The sequence below is a fragment of the Ornithorhynchus anatinus genome, chromosome X1 (genome assembly GCF_004115215.2).
Source record: "Ornithorhynchus anatinus isolate Pmale09 chromosome X1, mOrnAna1.pri.v4, whole genome shotgun sequence".
Classification (NCBI taxonomy): domain Eukaryota; kingdom Metazoa; phylum Chordata; class Mammalia; order Monotremata; family Ornithorhynchidae; genus Ornithorhynchus; species Ornithorhynchus anatinus.
Window position 1 is genome coordinate 102,928,720 of NC_041749.1, and position 23,458 is coordinate 102,952,177.

General features: G+C 47.7%; 1 protein-coding gene across 4 annotated transcripts in view; it reads right to left on the reverse strand.

Moving 5' to 3' along the window:
* Nucleotides 1-9,676: 9,676 nt before the first annotated feature.
* SLC6A1 (solute carrier family 6 member 1) overlaps nt 9,677-23,458 on the reverse strand; it is a 54,114-nt gene continuing 40,332 nt past the window's right edge. For all 4 annotated transcript variants that reach the window (XM_029051218.1, XM_029051217.1, XM_029051219.2 and 1 more), the window contains 9 exons: nt 22,437-22,571; nt 22,169-22,272; nt 21,634-21,758; nt 17,915-18,027; nt 15,967-16,098; nt 14,692-14,794; nt 13,897-13,997; nt 13,371-13,538; nt 9,677-12,205 (listed from right to left, as the gene is read on the reverse strand). In XM_029051218.1, the coding sequence (XP_028907051.1) occupies nt 12,101-12,205; nt 13,371-13,538; nt 13,897-13,997; nt 14,692-14,794; nt 15,967-16,098; nt 17,915-18,027; nt 21,634-21,758; nt 22,169-22,272; nt 22,437-22,571 (1,086 nt within the window). In that variant the 3' untranslated portion in view covers nt 9,677-12,100. The remainder of the gene's footprint in view (nt 12,206-13,370; nt 13,539-13,896; nt 13,998-14,691; nt 14,795-15,966; nt 16,099-17,914; nt 18,028-21,633; nt 21,759-22,168; nt 22,273-22,436; nt 22,572-23,458) is intronic.

Here is a 23,458-nt window from a genome sequence, read left to right on the forward strand (position 1 = left end):
ACTTGGGATTGAGGCCCTCAGGACCCACCACTGTCCTAAACTGGCCCGTGGCCCTTTGAGATCTTCAGGGATGGTAGCTCCCCATCTTTCTCTAGAATTCTGTTCCAGGGTTTGATCACACCCAACAGACAGGAAATTCTTCCTTTTGTCCAACCAAAGTCTCTCTTGTTGCAATTTAAATCCATTTCCTCTTGTTTGGTCCACAGTGACTATGGAGAACAGATAGTCAACATTTTCCTCATAAAAGCCCTTCATAGACTACGAGGATGGTCATTAAGCTCCATTTTAGCTGACTCTTCTCCAGGGTAAACAAGTCCCAACTCCTTCAACCCTGCCTCCTAAGTTCTACTTTGCATCTCTTTGATCATTTTGGTTGCTCTGATCAGGACCCTCTCTAGTTTCTCTTCATCTTTTTAATGGCAGTGACTAAAAATTGGACCCGGCACTCAGGGCCGGCATTGGTTGGGAGTTGGGTGTAGGGAATCAGCCAGGGCCTACTTTGTCCACCCAGGAAAGAGACTTGAGGGAACAGATAATGGGGGAAAATCTAGGGAACCTGAAGTTCTGCTCCTCGAACCACTCCCCCCAGGTAGAAGGGGGTCCCAGTGGACATGCCCTGCCCAGGGACCCTGTCTTCCTGACCGTGACATGGGAGTACTCCCCCCAAAAGAGTCCAACTAGGCAGAGTAGGGTGGAGCAAGCTCTGGGAACTTTGTTACTCTCTGCTCTCTGCATAGCTCTCTCCATCCAGCCCCTGCAGCTTTAGGGTTTCAGGATGTCACTCGAGACCATACTGGTTGCCTGGCAGCCCCAGACAATGGGGCCTTAGGCCTCCCTAAAGCTGGGGACCAAACAGCCTTATCGTAACACGGGCCCCCAGAGGGCAGGACAATGAGGGCTTCTTTCTGGAAGAGATTTACTGCCCAATCTATTCTGCAGGTCCGTCATCATCTGTGTCTCTGGGCAGCGTGCCTATCTGGCCAGGGGGCCGGGATCCACGGACCTATCGGGACAGGCCTTCTCCCCGTCTCCCCCTTTCACCCTCATTCCTGTAGGGTAACGTAGCCTAGGACTTTGGAATCCTGGTGTCCAGTCTGTTCCCCACGCGAGGCTCAGTTCCTCCTGCCTCAGCTCGTGACCACAAAGCAAGTGTTTCCTGCTGCTTGGCTTGGGGGAGAGGTGGGGAGAGGCCGATTTCCTCTCTGGTTTCTGGGCCCTACCACTCTCTGTGGGGCTGGCACTGACCTCTGCTGCTGCCTCCCTCCCAGAATAGGCCCAAGAGACCAGCCTCCTGGCAAGGAGCCTCCTTCCCTTCCCCTCCCCACCCGCCCCGCTCCATCTGAGAGGCCTCCAGCTGGCAGGACTGTGCAGCTAGCCTTTTGTCTCCACACAATGCTCCCCTCTAACAGAAATCTCAAAGAGCTAGCAGTCCATAATTTTATTGCAAAATGCAAAATTGATAAGGGATCCGAATTATTGAGTAACGTGGTAAACTTATTTTGGGACATAATAGTTCAGAGCTATGCTTGCCATGCCGAAAAACTCTGACAAAGGCGAGGAGAATGGGGGGCGATTAGGGGAGAGGCGAGTGAATTTGGAAAAGTGGTTGAGAGCAGGGCTGGAAATCTGCAGAATGTTTACATTGATGTTCCTCCTAATCGGGTCAGCTTTGGTACTAATGATGACACCGAAGCCACTAAGTGAGTCTGTGAGCTCTTCTTTCTTCCCCTTTTCCTTTTGTTTGTTTTGTTTAATGGTATTTAAGCACTTACTACGTACCAGGCACTGTACTGAGCACTAGGATAGAAAGAAGATAAGCAGGTTGAACACAATACTTGTCCTGCATGAGGCACACCGCCTTAATCCCCATTTTACAGATGAGGTAACTGAGGCACAGAGAAGTTAAGTGACTTGTCCAAGATCACACAGCAGACAAGTTGCAGAGCTGGGATTAGAGCACAGGTCCTCTGACTACTTGGCCCATGCTCTTTCCACTGAGCCACACTGCTTCTGTTTGCAGAGCATTGAATTAAATGTTCTCAAGTGCTTAGTACAGTTCTCTGTGCAATGAGTGCTCAATAAATACCATATATTGATTGGGAGAGTACAGTATGATATGAATGAAATATTGCCGCCTTACTCCAAGAGCTTTCTGAACTGTTCCCAGAAGGGTACTTATAAGGGGATGTGGAATCTGAGACATGAAACTTCTATTTTTTTTTTCTTTTTGAGGTCTATGGCATTTCACTAGGAACCGTAGGTAGGTTAGGAAACTAGGAAAGCACTGAGAAAGAGGATAATGTTTCACAATAGTGCATATAAGCAGGTCACTTCAATGTCTGTCTCTCCATCTTGACTGTGCGTTGCTTATAGGCAGGGAAGGTGTCCGCCAATTCTGTTAAAGCATACTCTCCTAAGCACTTAGTACAGCGCCCTGCATGCAGTAAGCACTCAATAAATATAATTGATCAATTCCATTAAATCATAGTCCTAGAGCTAAGGGGTGTAAAACAAAATCCATCTGTAAGACCCATCTTTTATTTTTCTAGAAACTGGAATTAATCAGTCTTTGTATTCCAGGAAAGTTACTCAGCCCATTGCGCTGGTTGCAGGCTTTGGCACATCATGGGCTCAGTCTGCTCCACCAATTTCCTTCTGTCCTGGGTCTCTGTTCACTCTTTGCTTTCCTTGGATGCAAAGACCCAAACTTCCTCTCTGGTGCTCTTTTTGTCCCTGTTCCTAACAATCTATGGTATTTAATGAGTGGTTATTGTGTACAGACCACTGAACTAAGTGTTTGGGAAAAGACAGTACAATAGAGTAGGTAGACCCGATGTCTCTAAGGTAGTTTTCAGCTGGCCTAGACCCTGCCCGATACTGGACTTATATTGCGGAAGGAAGGTCGGCAACGGCATGTCTGATATTCTCGAGTGTCATCTGTGGCCACCCTTAGATGTCACCCACCTGGGACAGCTTGTACTTTGAGTCCCGGAAATTCTGCACATGTCACAATCTCCCAGTTCCTTCTAGGTGGCCAAGCACTGTCCTTAGGTGGGTGTCTCTTAGATGGCTGTTGCCCTAGCAACTGGGATTGTTCCTGCTGCTGCTGGCAGCACCCCTATTCACACCTCTTTAGACCTCCCCAGTCAAGAGAGAAAAAAGTTTTCTTTTGGTTACATTTTTAGAACTCCATACTTGACATAAGGACGCAGCAGAGAAAAACCCTGCTGTGAACATAACTTTACAGCAATCAGTTGGCTGGCAATCTGGCCCTCTGGACTGCAGCTGTGGCATGGAGGTGCAGAGATTGGGCACAGCATGAGAGGGTCACACTGAATCATACTGCAACCTTTCCGCTGCCCAACTCCGATGAAATTGGGTCCTTACACTTTTTCTTCAGTTTGATTGGAACTTCCTATTTATCTGGTAGAGGAAGTAAAAGTTTGCTTTGGATGTTATTTGATCCTAGTAGTAGCAAAAATAGTATTTCCTGAGTACTCATTAGGTGCAATACCCTGTATTTAAGTGCCTGGGAAGTTCAAACCAAAGAAGCCAGTCATTTTGTGACAACAGGGAGCTTCTGCTCTAATGGGGGAGACACATTACAAAATAGTACTTACAAATAGAGTGATCAGAGTGAGTAAGTAACCATTGATTAATATATATGTGAATGTGCCCAAGATGGGTATAAATAAGTGCTTGTGTATAATAATAATTGATAAGCACTTGCAGTATGCCAAGCCCTGTATTAAGCATTGGGGGAGATACAAGGTCATCAGGTTGGGACTCCCAGTCCCTGTCCATATAAGGCTCACAGTCTTAATCCCCATTTTACAGTCAAGGTTAATAATGTTGGTATTTGTTAAGTGCTTACTATGTGCAGAGCACTGTTCTAAGTGCTGGGGTAGATACAGGGGAATCAGGTTGTCCCACATGAGGCTCACAGTCTTAATCCCCATTTTACAGATGAAGGAACTGAGGCACAGAGAAGTTAAGTGACTTGCCCACAGTCACACAGCTGACAAGTGGCAGAGCTGGGATTTGAACCCATGACCTCTGACTCCCAAGCCCATGCTCTTTCCACTGAGCCTGAGGCACAGAGAAGTTAAGTGACTTGCCCAAGGTCATATAGTAGACAAAGGGTGGAGCTGGGATTAGAACCCAGGTCCTCTGAGTCATGGGCCTGTGCTCTTTACACTGGGCAAGTGGGCCTGTTGGAAGCCCCCCTTTCCTAACTGAGGGGCAGAGGGAAGGACACTGATATCGGTCGCCAGCCAAGCTCCTTCTCCCTGCCGCATTCCCAGCATGGTTGTACCAGCACAGCAGCCTGATTTGGCTTCATTCCTTGCTCCAGCTATTTGTTTCATAAATAGGGGAACAGTGAACAGACACGTGTGCTTCCAGATGGCAGGTGAGGAGAGATGGCTCAGATAGTCTTCATCATTCTCATGATTTTCCAGAAATCAGAGGGAAGGAGAAGCCATTTCTCAGGAAGGTCTTCAGCTTCTGCTGTTTGGGAGGGGGGCAGGGGCAGTTCCTGATAATCATAATTAATGACTGTGGTATTTGTTAAGTGCTTACTATGGGCCAGGAGCTGTACTAAGCACAGGGGTAGATACGGGATGACCAGGTCAGACACAGTCCATGTCCCACTCGGGACTCACAGTCTTAGGGGGAGGGAGAGCAGGTACTGAGTCACCATTTTCCAGATGAGAAAACTGAGGCATGGAGACGTTATGTGACTTGTTTAAGGTCACACAGCAGGCAATTGGCAGAGCCAGGACTGGCAACCACCTGCTCCGGACGCTCTAGTCATTTACTTGCCTGGTGACTGGGAGCTGGTCCAGGTGACCTCTCGAGGTTTCTTCGTTCTCTGGGATTCCAAGAATCTAAATCACCCTTCTTAAACTTAGCTCTAATAATAATAACTGTAGTATTTACTAAGCACAAACACCATTTTAAGCACAGGGTATTTATAAGGTAATCAGGTTAGATGCAGTCTCTGTCCCACAGGGGGCTCACAGTCTGAGTAAAGGGGAGAACAGGTTTTGAATCCCCACTTTGCAAATGAGGTAATTGAGGCCCAGAGAAGTGAAACGACTTGTCTCAGGTCACGCAGGAGATGAGCGGCGGAGCCAGGATTAGAACCCAGGTCCTCGGACTTCTAGGCCTGTGCCTTTTCCATTAGTCCACATTTATTCAGTGCTTACTGGGTGCAGAGCACTGTACTAAGCACTTGGGAAAGTAGAGTCGGTAGACGTGATCACTGCCCAGGAGCTCACAGTTAAATTCTTTGGTATTGATTGAACTTTGGGTCAGAATTTTAGTGGTCAAATCTGGCAGCAGCATGGGCCTAGCAGGTGCTCTCCTTCCTAACCCCTCCCCAGCAAGGCATAAGAGAGGGATCACTCTATTATACTCCCCCAAACATTTAGTACAGTGCTCTGCACACAGTAGGTACTCAGTAAATACTATCGATTTATTTGTTATTCCTGCAGCTCTGAATAGGAGAGAAAATAAGGAAAGTAGAAGGGACAGAGGCCTGGCTGCAGTCCTGATTGAAAAGTTAAAGAGACTACAATGGGGTGAGAAAAGGGGGGGGGGGGAAATGGAGAGCAGTGAGGGAGAAAGACTGGCTATTGGCCACGGTCTAATACATTGGCATTTTTCCTTGGTTCTAGAGAAGAGGCTGAGGAGGGTTTAGCATCTGTCTCCCCCACTAGGTTGTTAGCTCCTTGAGGGCAGAGATCATGACTGACCAGCTCCTGTACTCTCCCAAGCACTTAGTACAGTGCTCTGCACATAGTAAGTGCTCAGTAAATATGATTGATCCACTAACTCTGCACATAGTACTTAGGTGCTCAACATAGCGTTGATGTCTATAGCTCTGCTTCCCCTTCACAACAACCTTAGGGCCTACTTGCCCCTGTTCATTAAGAAGCCAAGGTAGGGAACCAGGGTTGGAGGGCAGCAGCTGGGAATGTCATTGGAATTAAGTTCAGGTTTGCCAGGCTCAGAGTCATGAAAATCTGTGATCCCACCAACTCAGCCTGGTAAAATGGCTCTAGAATCCAGAAATTCATTCAACAGTGTCAGTGTAGGTGCTGTGTCGGGTTGTGGCCTAAAAGGGAGAGAGGGAGGAGAGGTCCTGCAATCAGTCCTGTGGGGGGAAGGGGCCAGTTTTGTCTTTTCCTTTCTTTGGCAACACCAACCTATGAGGTAGAGAGATTCCAGGGATGCTGAGGAGAATTAGAAATGTCCACTCCAGAACTTCCAGTGGGTCTTCATCACAGATAAGCACCATAACTGGTTGTAATTCATTCATTCATTCAATAGTATTTATTGAGTGCTTACTATGTACAGAGCACTGTACTGAGCGCCTGGAATGTACAATTCGGCAACAGATAGAGACAATCCCTGCCCATTGATGGGCTTACAGTCTAATCGGGGGAGGCAGACAGACAAAAACAATAGCAATAAATAGAATCAAGGGGATGTACATCTCATTAACAAAATAAATAGGGTAATAAAAATATATACAAATGAGCGGAGGAGCATAGTGTTGAGGGGAGGGGGAGGAGCAGAGGGAAAGGGGGGGAAAGGGGGCTTAACTGAGGGGAGGTGAAGGGGGGGGCAGAGAGGCAGCAGAGGGAGCAGAGGGAAAAGGAGAAGCTCAATCTGGGAAGGCCTCTTGGAGAAGGTGAGCTCTCAGTAGGGCTGTGAAGAGGGGAAGAGAATTAGTTTGGCAGAGGTGAGGAGGGAGGGCATTCCAGGACAGCGGGAGGACGTGGCCCAGGGGTCAACGGCGGGATAGACGAGACGGTGAGGAGGTGAGTGGCAGAGGAGCGGAGCGTGCGGGGTGGGCAGTAGAAAGAGAGAAGGGAGGAGAGGTAGGAGGGGGCAAGGTGATGGAGAGCCTTGAAGCCTAGAGTGAGAAGTTTTGTTTCGCACGGAGGTTGATAGGCAACCACTGGAGGTTTTTAAGAAGGGGAGTGACATGCCCAAAGCATTAGGAAAGAAGAAAACAGAAAGCCCAGTAAGTGAGACTCTTCAGCTCTTTGGTCTTCTTCCTTTTTTTAAAAAATCTAAAGCTGCCTCCTTTTTCATTGTATTTGTTAAGCACTTACTGGCACCGTACTAAATGCTGGGGTAGCTACAAGCTAATCAGGTTGGACACAGTCCACGTCCCGTGTCACAGTCTTAATCCCCATTTGACAGATGAAGAAACTGAGGCACAGAGAAGTGACTTGTCCGTGGTCACACTGCTGGCATAGCAGGATTAGAGCCCAAATCTTTCTGACTCCCCCAGAACCCAGCATTAGCCTGAGTCCCCAGGACTTTCCAGTTTCCAGAAGATTGAACTCTGAGAGACCCCGCCTCATCAGCTCCTGTTATCGCATAGGGACACAGGCTTGTTGGCCAACCTGCTGACCCAAAAGAAAGTTGCTATTCTGTGGGAATGATAACATGGATTTTGCCTAGGGTAAGTGATAATCTTCATGATTGGTTCAGAGGGAGTTTTGTCTCACTCAAGAACAGTGAATAAACTGGATGAGGGTGAAACAGTATTTGCTGCTGAGAAAGGTCACATCCAGACATTCCATTCCAGGGTCACAGACTGGATGCATTAGGTTGTAAGTTCTTTGAGGGCATGGACTTGGTTGACCTTTTGCTTCTGTTGTATTCTACCATGTAGTTAGTATAAATACTACTAATGATGATGATGATGGTATATGCTAAGTGCTTACTATGTGCCAAGCACTGTACTAAGCACTGGGGTGGATATAAGCAAATCAAGTTGGACACAATCCCTGTCCCATGTGGCACTCACAGTCTCAATCCCCATTTTACAGATGTCACTGAGGCACAGAGAAGTGAAATGACATGCCCAGGGTCACACAGCAGACAAGTAAGTGGCAGAGCTAGGATTAGGATCCATGACCTTCTGACTCCCAGGCCTGTGCTCTATCTACTGTGCCATGCTGCTTCTCATGCTCTGTAATAATAATAATTGTGGTCTTTGCTAAGCACTTACTGACTTACTTGTCAAGCACTGTTTTAAGCACTGTTCTAAGCACTGGGGTAGATGCAAAATAATCAGGTCAGACATAGTCCCTGTCCCACAGGGGGCTTGTAGTCTAAGAGGGAGGGAGAACATGTATTGAATCCCCATTTTACAGATGAAGAAACCGAGGCACAAAGAAGTTAAGTGACTTGCCCAAGGAAACACAGCAGACAGGCAGGAAAGCAGTGATTAGAACCCAGGTCTTCTGAATCAGTGGACTCTTCCCCTTGGCCATGCTGCTAATGTTGATTGATTGATTGTACCTTTACCCCAACCAATCATCTAAAATGTGAGCTATTCATGACTAAGGGATCAGGTGGGATAATGTAAGTGTTGCAGCCCAACCCATAACCACTCAAGTGTGAGTCTTACTGATGGCGGGAAGCAGTGTTGCCTAATGGAAAGAGCACGGGCCTGGGAGTCAGAGGACCTGAGTTCTAATCTCAAGTCTGCCACTTGCCAGCTCTGTGGCCAAGGGCAAGTTACTTAACTTCTCTTTGCCTCATCTGTAAAATGGGGATTAAATCCCATTCCCTCCTAATTAGACTGTGAGCCCCAAGTGGGACAGAGACTGTATCTAACCTGATTGACTTGTATCTACCACAGTGCTTAGAACAGTGCTTGGCACATCCTAAGCACTTAATAAGTACCATAATTATAGCCTTCAAAAATTCCTATGGCAAACAGCACATCGAAGGACTCTGTGTGTGTGTATGTATGTATAAAGGTCAGGACTCAAAGTTCCACCTCTTTGTCAACATATGCACCTATAGGTCAACATTACCATCAGAAGTGTAATCTTCAAATATATAGGATAAAAATAACATTAATGATGGTATTTGTAAAGCACTTACTATGTGCCAGGCACTGTTCTAAGCACTGGGGTAGATACAAGATAATCAGGTTGTTCCCCATAGGGCTCACAGTCTTAATCCCCATTTTACGGATGAGGGGACTGAGGCCCAGAGAAGTTAAGTGACTTGCCTAAAGTCACACAGCTGAGAAGTGGTAGAGCAGAGATTAGAACCCATGACCTCTGACTCCCAAGCCCATGCTCTTTCCACTAAGCCATGCTGCTTCATAGGATGACCATATCCGTGGCTCAGTGGAAAGAGCCCGGGCTTCGGAGTCAGGGGTTTGACTCCCGGCTCTGCCACTTGTCAGCTGTGTGACTGTGAGCAAGTCACTTCACTTCTCTGTGCCTCAGTTACCTCATCTGTAAAATGGGGATTAACTGTGAGCCTCACGTGGGACAACTTGATTACCCTGTATCTACCCCAGCGCTTAGAACGTGCTCTGCACATAGTAAGCGCTTAACAAATACCAACATTATTATTCATACACTAAGGTAATCTCTTTTTTTGGGCAATTCTTGTAAGATTCAAACTAGGTAACCAGACTTAGGGATTTTAAAATTTTAAATCAATCACCTCTTACACTCATAAATATGTTTATTTGTGCCAAACCTAGAACTTGTGTTCATATGTCAGCATTCTAAGTTAGCCCAGGCTTAACTTTAGGAGCTGAGCACTGCTGAGCCCAGACTCTCCTCTGTGCAGCTAAAATGAAATGGTGCAAACACCCTCACTTCAGAAAATGAAATGTGACCTATATGCTTCATAGAACCTTTATTTTATTTTTTAATTCTCGGAAAGTTACATAACAACCGTGCTTTCATATGACACCATGTATAGACATTTAAAATGCATCTTCATTTATAAATATTTTACATTTGGTCCGTAGAACAGGTAATTTACTAAATATTACTGTACTCTTTAACAGGCTCTGTATATATTTTTGAATATGTATATATTACATATATATTTTATATAGAGATAGATTTGCTTGGTGTTCTGATAATTCCTTATTGCAAAAAGCATATATGATAATACAATATTTCTTTTTAGGGCAAATACTACAAAAAGTTACAGTTATTCACAGTTCACACAGTAGTTCTACAACACTAATTTTGTGCTCTAGGTATGATAAATAGTTTGTGCAGAAATCTGCTGCCAAACATCTGTCATAATCATTGACAATCAAACATTAAATACTGCATTTTTCTTAGAACAACATGGGACATGGTTACATTAAACAATAGAGAAAGTTGGATGCTTTCATCCTTATTCTAATGAAACCCACAGATATGATTTATATGCACTGTGTAAGATGTGGTAGCTTGGTATTATATTGGATACAATTTATTTTGTCTAACCCCTGAAAACTTACAAGACTCTCGCATTTAATTATTGATATTCACCTATCAACATGTAAAATGTCTTAGATTTTAGAATATTTTACAATTTAGAATCTACTAAACAATACCCTTTAATGAGACTCTGTGTGTGGAAATATGTGTATATATATTCTACAATATGTGCTTGACATTCTGAGAATAATACCTTATTGCAAGAACAGATATGTTGCTCACCTTAGACAAAAACAACAAAAAGAAAGAACAGCCACAGTTAACATGTTCTTCACAGGTTAATTCTACATAAAGTCTGTGTGCTAGCTAACATTTTACGTTGCACAAAAATTGGCTAAAAAGCATGTTTCATTGCACAGTTCTCTCACAGTCATTTACAATCAGACAATTGAAATACTGCAGTTTTCTGATATCTTGCGGGTAGCTGCCAGACAAGGAATGCTATGCCAGTGGAGCTTTAGTTAATGTTTTAGCAATAAACTGTCCTCTTACCATCAGCACCATCACCACTACTGAGCCATACCTCTGGAAAGAAAGTTCCCCCAAATAAAACAGCTTTTTTTTTTTTTTAATAAAGTGCTCGTGACCCCCACCCCTCCCCCCACACCGCCTGGTCCCCAGGTTATTACTGAGAGCAGGGAGGGACTTGAATTATTTTAGGGAGCAGATGATTGTGGGAGAGTGCTCTCATATAGAAGCTTCCAGTGGAAAAGTTGACTTTCTCGGGCAACGAAAGGGTGATCTGATCAACAAAATGCCCTAGTCAGCCCCGTTCTCTTGACTCAAGTGTCGGGGAGTTTTTATTTCGGAAAGGGTGTTCACTCGATTCTCCTAGAATGAAAGCGAGGGGTTGTGTCCTGGACGAACCCCGCATTAAGTACACGTGAATTTCCCGCTACCGCCTGCATGCGCACAACCGTTCCTTCCAATATGGCACAACATTCTAGTCAGATTAGACGCATGCTGTCAGAAGTTCCCCAATTCCTTCCCAGCATTCTATCCCAAGAGCAGAGCCCAAACACTCACTAGGGGGGAACTGAGTGTATTTTAGGATGAGCTCCTAATAACTAGCAGCTGAAGTACTAACATGGAACATTCTACCTCTCTAATGGTCAGCGAAAACTCATTTGTGTAAATGTTGAAGTGTTAGAGCCTGCTTCACTGCCTGCTGTTGTGATAAGCATGGTAGGAAGCAATGTGGACAGCTCAGATGCGATACTCGGCTGCTGATAGTGTGTGTGAGGGAGATTTAGAAAAAACAATTTGTCTCTTAAAAGCCATCCGGTTGAATCTGCTTTTGGAATGGCCGATACCATAGTTCTGCTCAGATTGTAAGGGCAAACTCTTACTGGAAATCTTCTGTGTACAAAATACTTTACTCATGTGTACAAAACGGCTTTCAAATGGACTCAAACTCCTGCAAAGTCAGAAATAACAGTCTTGGGATTCAGCAGTAAGAAAGGTATTAATAACGACTAAAAATCGCACAAAACCTCAAATTGTCGTGCTAAAAGGCAGAATAAAAATGCCCTACCCATTAATTACAAATTCCAAGATATTCAACTCTTATTGTGAAAGGATAAAAACATTAACAGTCTGCAGATTGCCAGAAAACACAAAACACTAGGTCACGTCTGATCCCACAAAATACCCACATCACTTCCCTTTTAGTGGTGATGGTCTCTTTTTAATATGTTTTGTTTTGCCACTAGAGGTAGGTTTTAAAAGACTGATCCTCAGGCATCAATTTTTGATCGTATCCAACCAGGTTGTTAGCATTCTCTTTTCTCCAGAGTTGTATTGGTACCTCTTCTCAAACCAGTCCTTTAGATATAAGCTTCCCTGTTGGCTGAGCTGCTCGTCTGGGGCTGCTCTGGACCGTTCTCGGAACGCACGATGTCCTCGCTCGGCTGGACCATGACCTGGATACGCTGTGGGGAGAAGGCGTGATGTGCTGTGAGAGGTTCCTGGGGTCCGGCCCTCAGCCTCAGGAGCTCCACCCCCTACCAGCCAGGGCCACTGCCAGGCCAGGGGAACTCGGGGACCAAGGTTGGCTTGGCAGACAGCACCAGGAGATCCTTGAGGCTGGGGATAAGGGCTGTCACGTCTATTCTCCCTTTGGCATCCCATGGATTCTCTTTAGAGGCACTCAGAGTTGGTTGGCCCAAAGCCATCAGTTCAGATGAGACCTGGACACCTAAGCAACGCGAGGTTGGTGGCGGGGGGGAGGCGTTTCCTCTCACAGAAAGGACTTTTGTTAAAACACAGTGCCACCCTCCCCACCATCCCCTGGGACCAGAAAGCTGGAAAGCCTGGGGAGTGGCAGAATACCTTCAAGAGAAACTCAGGGCCTGTGCCTCCTCTTGACCCCTCTGTGCAGGCCAGTCACTTAAGACACTGGGCCTCAGTTTTCTTATCTGTGAAATGGGAACAGGCTCCCAGGCATAGGGTGAGGAGAAACCAATGTCCCCGTCTCAAGCAGAAAGCTTTCTTTTCCAGCTCTGCTTAGTTATTCTGCCAAAGGGAATTAATCAGGCAAAGAACCCTGCTCAACCTGCATCTAGTCAGACTAACTTCAGGCTGTCATTATTTCTGGTCCCTCCAATGATCACTTAGGCACTGAGTTTCTGGGGGTCAGAAGTATCATCTGATTCTGCTCCCCATGTCTCTGCTTCTCAGGGAGTGGAAGGCCCACTAAGGCCAGATGAAAATATTTGCAACTCTGTACAGTGACAGTTTTGTTTGGGGCTATCAGGGAGCAGGAACTGATGCTCAGACTCATCCCTCACTTGAAACTCTTTCCATGCCCCACCTCGTCCTGCAGCAAGGCCAATACACTGCCTGCCTGTCTTCGAGTGGCTCCTGATCAAGGTGTCAGAGCCTTTCCGCTCCCAACTTCCCCTGCTCCCCACCCCAGACTTAGCTGCATCTCCTCAATTTAACTTTACAATCTGATTTTGCTGGTCAGGAACCTCTGAATCTGAAATCTCATCCATTCAGTCAGCCAGCTGGCACTGGGGGCCAAACAGGATCATGGATAAGGGAAATCTCGTGGGTGAGGCCCCTTCTACGGGAAGGCAGAGGATGGGGGCTTACCTGCTTTAAGGAGCCTTTTAGGGTCAGGAACATGTAGGCCATGTAACTGGGAATCAGGATCATGGAAGAGAGGGCCATGAACCAGCCCACACCTTGCCCCCACTTGGGGAACACATAACTCCCCATAGTTAGAGGGGTCATCTGGACAGCGCTAAAGATGAAAACCCCCTAGAGAGAAATGGAGAATAGAGAGATCGTAAATCTGGGGCAGGAAGAAACACTGCATGCTGCCTCTGCTTTGCTTTTAGCTTTTTATTAAATAAAAAATATTCCCCTAGACAAATCCTCTCAAGAAGATCAATTCTAGAAATTCGGCACTGGCCCTTACCCCAAACCCTTGCTGTAGTGGCTGCCCCGTGGCCTGGGAACCTCATAGCCTTAGTAATAGTCCTATGAGTCCCATACAACTCAAAATTTGAGTCTCATTGGCCACTTTCAGGACCCAGCCAATGAGGAGGGCTCTGTTCTCCATTCCCCAGCCCTGCCCCACCCCCAGCCTAGGGCAGAGACCCCAGCACCCCCTCACCGCCACGATGATCGGTGTGAAGAATGACCAGCACAGTTTCCACCAAATACAGGGCCGGTAGCCGACCATCTCCTGGATGTTGTCGTAGAACCTGTTCACACCTAAATCACAGGGATGAGGATGGGGATGGGAAGAGGGATGGGTATTCAGTGGGGGAACAGGGACCTCAAATTGCCGCTGCAGAGGATCAGGGGATGGGACAGAAAGCTTGTTTCCTCCCTCCTGCCACCTAACTATTGAAGTGAAATTTTCATTCCCCGACATACGGCCTTGTGAACAGCTGCAGGCCTATAGGGCCAGGAGTAAGGATTATCATTTAATGGAGAAAGCCTAGTGCAGGGAATTAGGACACTTGGGTTCTTATCCCTGTTTTGTTACTATAGTGCTAGGTGAACTCAGGCAAGTCACTTCTCCTCTCTGAGTCTCAGTTCCCCATCTGTAAAATGGGGATAATACCTGCCCCTTCTAGAGATCTGGTGAGGACAGATAAAGGTGATGGCGGTGAGGGATGGAGGAGAGCACTGAGATTCTGGAGGAAAGCTGCTTTAGCTCTTCAAGTGGTAAATGCCTGTTTGTTGTCTCATCTGTGTAGGAGCAGCTGGAGAGCAGGGGTACCTGGGAAACTTTGGTCATTTTCTGTCAGGCAACTTTAGGTTTATAGCATCTCATCTGCTAAAAACTTGTGTGTGTGTGTGTGTGTGTGTGTGTGTGTGTTGGGAGCGGTGGTAATGGAGTTGGTGAGCTCAATATAGAGAGGGGATCAGTGAGTGGGATGAAGAGGGCTATATCACTTACCATAGCACCAGGATATGGAAATGCACTCGAAAAACACCAGGAAGAGGAGGCTCATGCCACTGGCAGAGTAGTAGTCAAAAAGCTTAAACACGTAAATCCCACCCTGAGAAGAGGATAAAGAATCACTTGCTTAGTTGGGACAAACAGTAAGTCCAAGGCAAAAAAATTTGTGGGCTTCTATTGCAGATGGAGGTACTTAATCCATCCCATCAATCGTATTTATGGGGTGCTTACTGCGTGCAGAACACTGTACTAAATGTTTGGGAGAGTACAAGAGAGTTGGTAGACACGTTCCCTGCCCTCAAAGAGCTTTCAGCCTAGAGGGGGAGATAGACATAAAATTAAATTACGAATTTCTACATAAGTGCTGTGGGGCTGAGGCTGGGGTGAATATCAAATGCCCAAATTGGTGAATGGGAAGGCTCTGGTCATAGCAAAACAAATGGCTTGTGTTTGTGTCTTGGAAGAGAAACACCTGGTTGCCTCTCTGTCACTCCCAGTATGAACTTCTGAGGCCCTCCACCAAAGTCTAGGCACTCATCAGGGATACAAACCCCAACAGCCTCCAGGGACTCCTCCACACGAGTGATGACACGCAGGCCCACTCTTCTGGAAACCAGGGGGTCGGGTCTGAGGTTCAGGTTAAGCTAGACCAGACCCCAGACTTTAACCTGTACAGGGCCTGTGGACAGGGAATGCATCTTGTGCATCTGTTGTACCTCTCCAAACATTGAGCAGAGTGTATTACACTACACTTATCCTATCCACTCATCCCATCTCGACTTTATTACTCTATCAGTCTCCTGTTTCCCCCCCGACTCCAGTCCATACTTCACTCTGCCGCCCGGATCATTTTTTCTAGAAAAATGTTCAATCCACATTTCCCCACTCATGAAGAACTTCCAGTGGTTGCTCATCCACCTCCGTATTAAACAGAAACTCCTTTCCATTGGCTTTAAAACACTCAATCACCATGCTATCTCCAACCCTCACCTCGCTGCTCTCCTACTGTAATCCAACCCCTGCTCTTCACCTCTCTAATGCCAACCTACTTACTGTACCTTGATCTTGTCTATCTTGCTGCTGACCTCTCACCCATGTCCAGCCTCTGGCCAGGAATGCCCTCTCTTTTCATATCTGACAGACAATTAGCTCATAGGCCATCCTGGAAAATCCTGGGTCAGTGCTGAGAGCTCCCATCCACAGTGGATGGGGGTCCACTCCTCCCACAGAGACTCCCCACTTCTCCATCCCCGGAAACATGACAGCACTCACCTGAGTGATGTTGGAAAGTCCAATCAGGTAGGAAATGACACACACCACAGCGATGAAAACCTCCCTCCGGTTGCGTAGGACATTTGGAAACTCATCCACCAGGGCGGTGATAAATCCTTCCACAGTGCAGAACTGCAGGGAGTGATACGCAGTGACCCTCCACCCAACCCAGGTCCCCTCACCAGCACCCCGGATCCAGCCCACTGACCCTGAGAGACAGCATCACCCCTGTCCTAAGGAGATCTCTATCCTGGGACAGATACACTTACCACAAGTCAGAGCCTATTGGTATGTGGTTAATTTGCATTTCTATCTTGGGGATGGGGTGAAAGGCCCAAAGTACAGGGCTGAGTAAGGTAAAGATGTCCCATTTGGTTCTTCAGTGCGCAATCTTGGACCACCTACTTTCCCAACCCAAAGTAATGGGAGGTATTAGTGCTAAATTAGGATTCGGGGCCAGACCATACACATGTCTATTTACATACAGAATCATAATAGTTAAAAGATGTTCTCTTTGCTTCACTGTGCTTATAAGACTTGTTTATTTTTTTTTTAAAGTCTGAACAGGGTCTTTTTTTTTTTATCTTAGACCACTCTGTCCGCTATCATGGTATATTTATATACCAGAGTCCTGGAAAGGGTTACGGAGACAAACAACTCCAACAATAATCCCTCCAGGATGAGAGGGTGAGGAAGCTGGAGGAGAAGGTAGTGGGCCGGGTCAAACAAAGCAGCAAGGAAGGGCCACACACCACATCCGAATTAGGATTCGGGGCCAGACCATACACATGTCTATTTACATACAGAATCATAATAGTTAAAAGATGTTCTCTTTGCTTCACTGTGCTTATAAGACTTGTTTATTTTTTTTTTTAAAGTCTGAACAGGGTCTTTTTTTTTTTATCTTAGACCACTCTGTCCGCTATCATGGTATATTTATATACCAGAGGCCCGGAAAGGGTTACGGAGACAAACAACTCCAACAATAATCCCTCCAGGATGAGAGGGTGAGGAAGCTGGAGGAGAAGGTAGTGGGCCGGGTCAAACAAAGCAGCAAGGAAGGGCCACGACAGGAGTTGAGAAAGGCCCATTCTGCTCCCTGAGGTGGGGTACTGGAGAAGTCTGGAAAGCAGTTTTGAGAGAGGAGAGTTTTGACCCAATTCACCTTATTATTATTATACAGAGTTTTGGGCCTCCTGTTGTTAGATGGATTCCAGGCTTCAGAAAAGGAAAAGGGATATTGAGAATCTTGTTTCTCAGCAAAGGCTGCCCTCTCTCATTTGCACCCACTTAGCTTGGCTGTTGCTTTGGCACTTGTGCTGGGTCCCGGGCAGAAGGCCTAGATTAGTGAAATGGCCACCACAGACTCTCAGGGAGTCGTCTGGCAGATCTGAAAACACCCTCTGCTGAGAGCCTGGCACCTGGGCTGGGACAGAGATGGGGTCTAGATTCACCCCTTCCCCAGTTCTCTTTACCCAACCCTACCCCCTCCCCCCCACCAGATGTTCTCTCGCAACTCACAGAAAAAGCAGACCCGATTCAATGACCCAGATGCCAGGAATGCCAGGATGCTCCTTCTTACATTTCACATCTGCTTGCATGGAATAGACCCAACCTAAGTCCCTACAAAGTTATATCCCCCCACATCTGCTTTGAGCCCATCAGAAGGCTGGTGCCCTAGACACTCAAAGGAGAAAATCGCTGTAATTACATTCTGCTGGTGCCAGGAACCACCTGCTGCTCCAAAGGGCAGAATAATGCAATTTCTCCCCCTCCCACCCCCAGGGCTGAACTCTAGGTGAGTCAGTTTGGTGGGAATGGTCAGGGCAAAGGAGCCCTACTGCAAGGAGGGGTAAGCAAAAAGACTCTGAGAGTCAGGTCCCACATCTTAGAATGGGGGGGGGGTTAAGGGTGGGGGACGTGTGTGTGAGTAACAGAGCATCCCTACCTGGCTGTCAATTCCCAGCATGAGCAACATGGAGAAGAAGAGAATGGCCCAGAGAGGAGAGATAGGCAGCTGGGTCACCGCCTCTGGATATGCCAAGAAGGCCAAGCCCGGACCTGGGGATAGAATCAGACCACAGGCAGTCAAGGCCCAGCTGCAACCAGCACAGGGCCTATGTGGGGGGGAGCACAGAGGGCAGGCCAGAGGTCCCAGACAAACTGGGTGCCATGCATGTCCTTTACTAGACCCCGCCTTCTCCCAGAGAGCAGTGGGCAAGACAGGAAGAAGCAGGGGAGGGGATGGGAAAGACCTACAGCATAAATGAGATTGTGAGCCCCATGTGAGACAGAGACTGTGTCTAGATATATAACCTTGGTTCTACCTCCAGTACTTAGCATACAGTGAGCATTCATTTAATGCCCAAAATGATCAATATTATTCATCTCTCATCCACTGGAGAGGGAATAATACCTTGAAATTGTATCACCCTTTATTTTTATAAAGCACTTTCAACCAGTTATCTCATTTCATCCTCATAACATCCCTGGGAGACAGGGTAAGGCTGATATTATTACTCCCATTAGGAAGTTAAGGAATCTGAGGCCCAGAGAGGTTAAGTGATTTGTTCACAGTCAAAGGGCAGGGCAATGGTTCAAGTAGGACTAGAACCCAGATCTTTTGGCTCCTTGGCCCATGTTCTTTTAACAAGACCCCATTGCCTCCTCATCAGCCAACTTCCCTTTTTCAGCATGTGGTAATGTATGCTTTAGTATAGACAGCCTCCTTATTCTTCCAGCTTTATTACAGCTTGGGCTGTCCTTCTAGACCTTTGGGTTAATTGTTCAGTAGTGAATAGATTTCAGCTAACTCTCTTGTGTTCCTGCAACAGCTGAGTATTCGACTGAAGCCTCCAATCCATAGAAAGTTAACCAGTTGCCTCCAAAACTCAGGGGGTCCAATTCTGCCTCCATCTGGGTAGAGCTGGCCCAGTCTAGAGTTCAGCTTCTGCTCCCTATCCTGCTTCCTTGATCAGTGATAGGAACATGCATGTGTTGGAGAAGTCAATGGCGGATCCAGCCCCCACAGGGTGGAAAGATTAGTCCAGGCCCCAATTCCTCTTTTCTTCCCTTCTCTGCAGATGTCACCCCCACCTCAGGAACCTAAGGCAGGGAAGGACCCCGTTCTGGGGCTATGTCTTCCACTCAGGACAGCAGGGCAGAAGAATTGAGTCCGGAGGACCCCCGTCCTTCCCAGTCACAGCCTAAACCGCAAAAGTCAGTTCTGTAGTTGCGGTATTGAACCAGGTGGAACATGAGGATGGACCCAAAAGCAACTCAAGTGTAAAAGCAACTCCCTCTAGACTGTAAACTCATTATAGGAACATGTCTGCTAATTCTGTTGTATTGTACTCTCCCAGGCACTTAGTACAGTGCTCTGCACATAGTAAGTGCTCAATAAATACAATTGATTGATATGAGTCAGCAAAGGGGGCCACCTGAAACGGGTTTCAGCCAGGACCCTTCAGTTTCATCTTGATGTCACGGTCAGTTGCCAAACTTGGGCTCAGGTGCAAGCCAGCCCCTTCCCAGGTCCCAGCTGCCACCAGCCTTGCCCCGGCTCAGACCTTGTGACTTCCCCTAGAGGCCCAAGCCCTGCCCTCTCTTGCCAGGCACTAGGCCAGTGCGTGCTTTACCTGTGCCCAGACCTGACTGTAGATTGCTCTTTGCATCAGTGTCAGTCAAGTTTATCCTCGAGTCTCGATGCTCTATTAGCCTTCTGAGAATTCCTCCGGAGCTGGAAACCTGCATGTTCCACCCTGGCGACTGTTTGTTTGGGTCATAGTGGTTCCCCAAGTGCCCCTCTGCCACATCCTTCTTTCCCTTTCAATTCGCATCGGCCCCACGGGAGGAAACAAATGGAAGAAACATGCTCTTCTGATCCCATCCCCATTCCATGGAGGGGTTTGAATGATCATCCTCAGGGTGGCATTACCATGGCTGATCTGCCACTGAAGAACATTGTGCTAAATGAAATGAAAGGGGAAAATTCCTGGATGATTTTGGCTTTGCCTGATTGCCTGGGCTGTAGTTACCTCAGGAGGTGCTGGGGAGGGAGGGACCTGTGCCAGTAAGGGAAGGAGGGGGGCCGCACCCCATCCTGAGGAAAATTCAAAGCCCCCAACATCCACCCAATTTTCTACCCATGGTAGACCCCAAACCATCATAGAACCTAGAGGTGCAGGTTGCCGGGGGAGGGGTGGGAGTGGGGAGACCCAGCTCTCCTCTGGGCTCCCAGGACCCGGCCCCTCCCGGAGGGATCCGTGGGTCATAGCAGTTGGATTGGCAGCTCTATCAGAAAGCAGAGTCCATGTGACCAGTGCTCTAATTATAAGATGGAAGTAGGTTGAAATCCAGTCATTACTGGGGTCATTCCCCTCCCCACCCCCCACTGGTTTTTGACAAAGTCAGGCGAACTCCAGGGAAGCAGAGCTCCTCTCACAGGTGGCTGCATCTCACGGGTGACTGCCTTAAGGGCTTTAGGCTAAATTGCTTCCAAACCTCTCATTCCTGGAGTGAAGTCAAGTAACAAGGTGAAGGGGTGATTGAAAAGAGGAAAAGGAAAGAGAAGAAGGAAACGAAAGGTTGTAGAGAGAATAGACTGCAATTTAGAGAAATGGGCTGGGAGCCCATCCCTGCCACCGACCAACAGCAGACTGATCCAATTAACAGCTTTGCCATTACCCAGGCTGCACTCAGTGTGTGGGTAATTGGCACAGCCCAACCGCCAGACTCCATCTGTGCCCTGGCCCTCTCTTCCAACACACTCGAGAAGCACCTGAGAGAATCAAGCATGGGGCCCTCACTTCTCCTAAGCCAGGAGCCCCTTTCCCCCAGGCCTCTGAATCCCAGAGACCATTTCCCTCCAGGAAGTCTTTCTTGAGAAGAGGCTATTGACTTTACCTTTCTCCCCTGTAGGCTTGTACACAGTGACTCAAGGTAAAGAGGGTCTTGGGTCAACCCTGTAAATAAGTTCAACCCACAGTTTTGCAGCCACTCGCCTGGGTGAGTGATGATTTATGCCAGGTAAATGATCAAAGAGCTCATGTAATGAAGGAAAATTCCTTCATATGACTCCCTGTGCAAACTGTCTAGTAAAATGCCTTTGAGAGTAATTATTCTGGCTTACCCAAGAGGTGTTTCATTGGCCTACCTTGCTGAATGGGGAACTGTGCCTTCGCACCTTTAAAGCCTTATTAAAAATCACATCTCCACCAAGAAGCCTTCCCTGACTAAGCTCTCATTTTTGCATCTCATTTTTCCCTCTCCCTTTTGCATTACACCTGCACCTGGATTTGTACCCTTTATTAACCCCACCCTCAGGCCCACAGCACACATACATACCCATAATTTACAGTGATGTCTGTCTCCCCTTATAGATTCTAAGCTCCCTGTCGGGAGTGAACATGTCTACCCACACTGTTATATTGTACTCCCTCAAGCACTGAGTTCAGTGCTCTGTACACAGTAAGCACTCAATAAATACAATTGAGTGCTTGATCTTGACCCCACAATGCTTAGCAACGTGAAGATGTACAAGCACCTCCCAATCAAGAAGTGCCTGACTGGCTATAGAGTTCAAATAGAGCCAAAGTGAACAGGGTAAATGGAGATGCTGGCATAGATAGTAAACACGACCTCTGGGACTTGCCCAGGGTACCTGACCTGAAGCTGCGACGTCAGCGATTGGCCTCTTGGTGACATTTGCCATGAAGCCCACAATGGAGAAGATAACAAAGCCAGCAAACATGCTGGTGCAGGAGTTGATGCAGCACACGATGATAGAATCCCTGAACCGGGCAAGGAGACACAAGTCAGAGGGGTGGGATCAGAGTGGGAGTAGGGGGAAAGGGGCAGAGGCAGGAAGGCCAGGTTTAAAGAGGAGCAGGGAGGTGATGGGGTGAAAGGAGTCGGGGGAGGCGATGGAGTCAGAGAGAAAAAAGGGGAGGGATGAAGTCAGGGAAGAGTGTGTGGGTGGAAGGGTTGGGGACAGAGAGGAGTGTAAGAGGGGGGAAGAATGGGGTCAGAGAGGAGTTAGGGGGAAGGGATGGGGTCAGAGAGGAGTGGGAGGAGGGGACAGGGTCAGGAAAGATTAAGGAAATGGGATGGGGTCAGAAAGGATTGGGAGAGTGGCTGGGGTCAGAAATGAGAGGGAGGAGGATGGGATCAGAGATGAGGCTGCAAGATTATGCTTTCCTACCTGTACACGTTGTTGTGGAAAGAGTTGTAACTCCCCAGAGCAATCAGGGACCCGAGGCCCAAACCGTAGGAGAAGAAGATCTGAGTGGCGGCATCCAACCAAACCTGCAGGGAGGGAGGGAGCTGAAGGGGCCCTCCCTCCCCGTGAGCAGCGGTCACAGCCCTTAGAGCTGGGTCCCGGAGCTGGGTCCTGCCGCTCCCAACCCTGCCCGCTGGAGAGGCCAGTGGCACTCGGGGCCTGAATCAGAACCAGCGGCGGCTGAAGTTACCTCGGAGTCGGACAGTTTGCTGAAGTTGGGAGTGATATAGAACAGGATGCCCTCCCGGGCTCCCGGCAGCGTGACTCCGCGGAAGAACAGGATGATCAGCATGATGTAGGGGTACGTGGCAGAGAAGTAAACCACCTGGGGAAGGAATCAGACCACTGTTAACCTGTGTGTTCTCCCTTTAGCTCAGTCCAGCCTCCACCCTGGCCTTCCCGAGGGCCCGGCCAACATGACCCTCCTGCCTCCTGAAGTAGGCCTGGGCGGGTGTGTGTGTGGGCGGTGTAGAGTGGGAAGGCCTCAACTCTAGGGTCGGGGAGGGGTCATTCTGCCCTGAACCCAATCGTCATTAGAAAGCAGGAAATAAACCGGGACCTGTAGGTCTCTGATCCTCCGAGTTCAATGTGATTTGGCAGGGGAGCCCTTCCGTTCAGGTGCTGGCATCTCATCTCCTAGGCTAATTTGAGAGCCGGGCTGAAGCTTTCATAGATAGGGCTTTTCATTAGCCAGGCTGCAGTCCAATAGCAGGATTCATTAATGGTGGGTGTGTTCACCCTCTGCCTAATTCAGAGGTATAGCTGGTTTCTCTTCCTTTCCCTTATGACAGAGGAGGGTTAGGGGCTGATCATGCTGCGACTCCAAAATCAGCGCCTCCAGCTTCACTCAGGCACCGTTTGATAGTGTCCCTTGCTACCCCTTATACTGCAGGGTTGTGAAAGGAAGGGGACGGAAGAGAGGAAGGAATGGGGATGTGGAGGGGGAGTAGAAGGTGGGAGGATGGATAGGGTGAAGGAGAGGGTGGAGGGAGGGAAGGAAGGAGGTGTAGAGGGGGAGGGCAGGGAGTGAAGAGGGAAAGAAGGGGGGCAGATGGAGAGGGCTTGTGTAACTAGGATGGGAGTTGGGGTGTATTAATCAATCATATATACTGAGAGCTGACTCAGTGCAGAGCACTGTACTAAGAGCTTGGGAGAGTACAGTAGAGTTGGTAGACATGATCCCTGCCATCAAGTAGCTTATAATCTTGATCC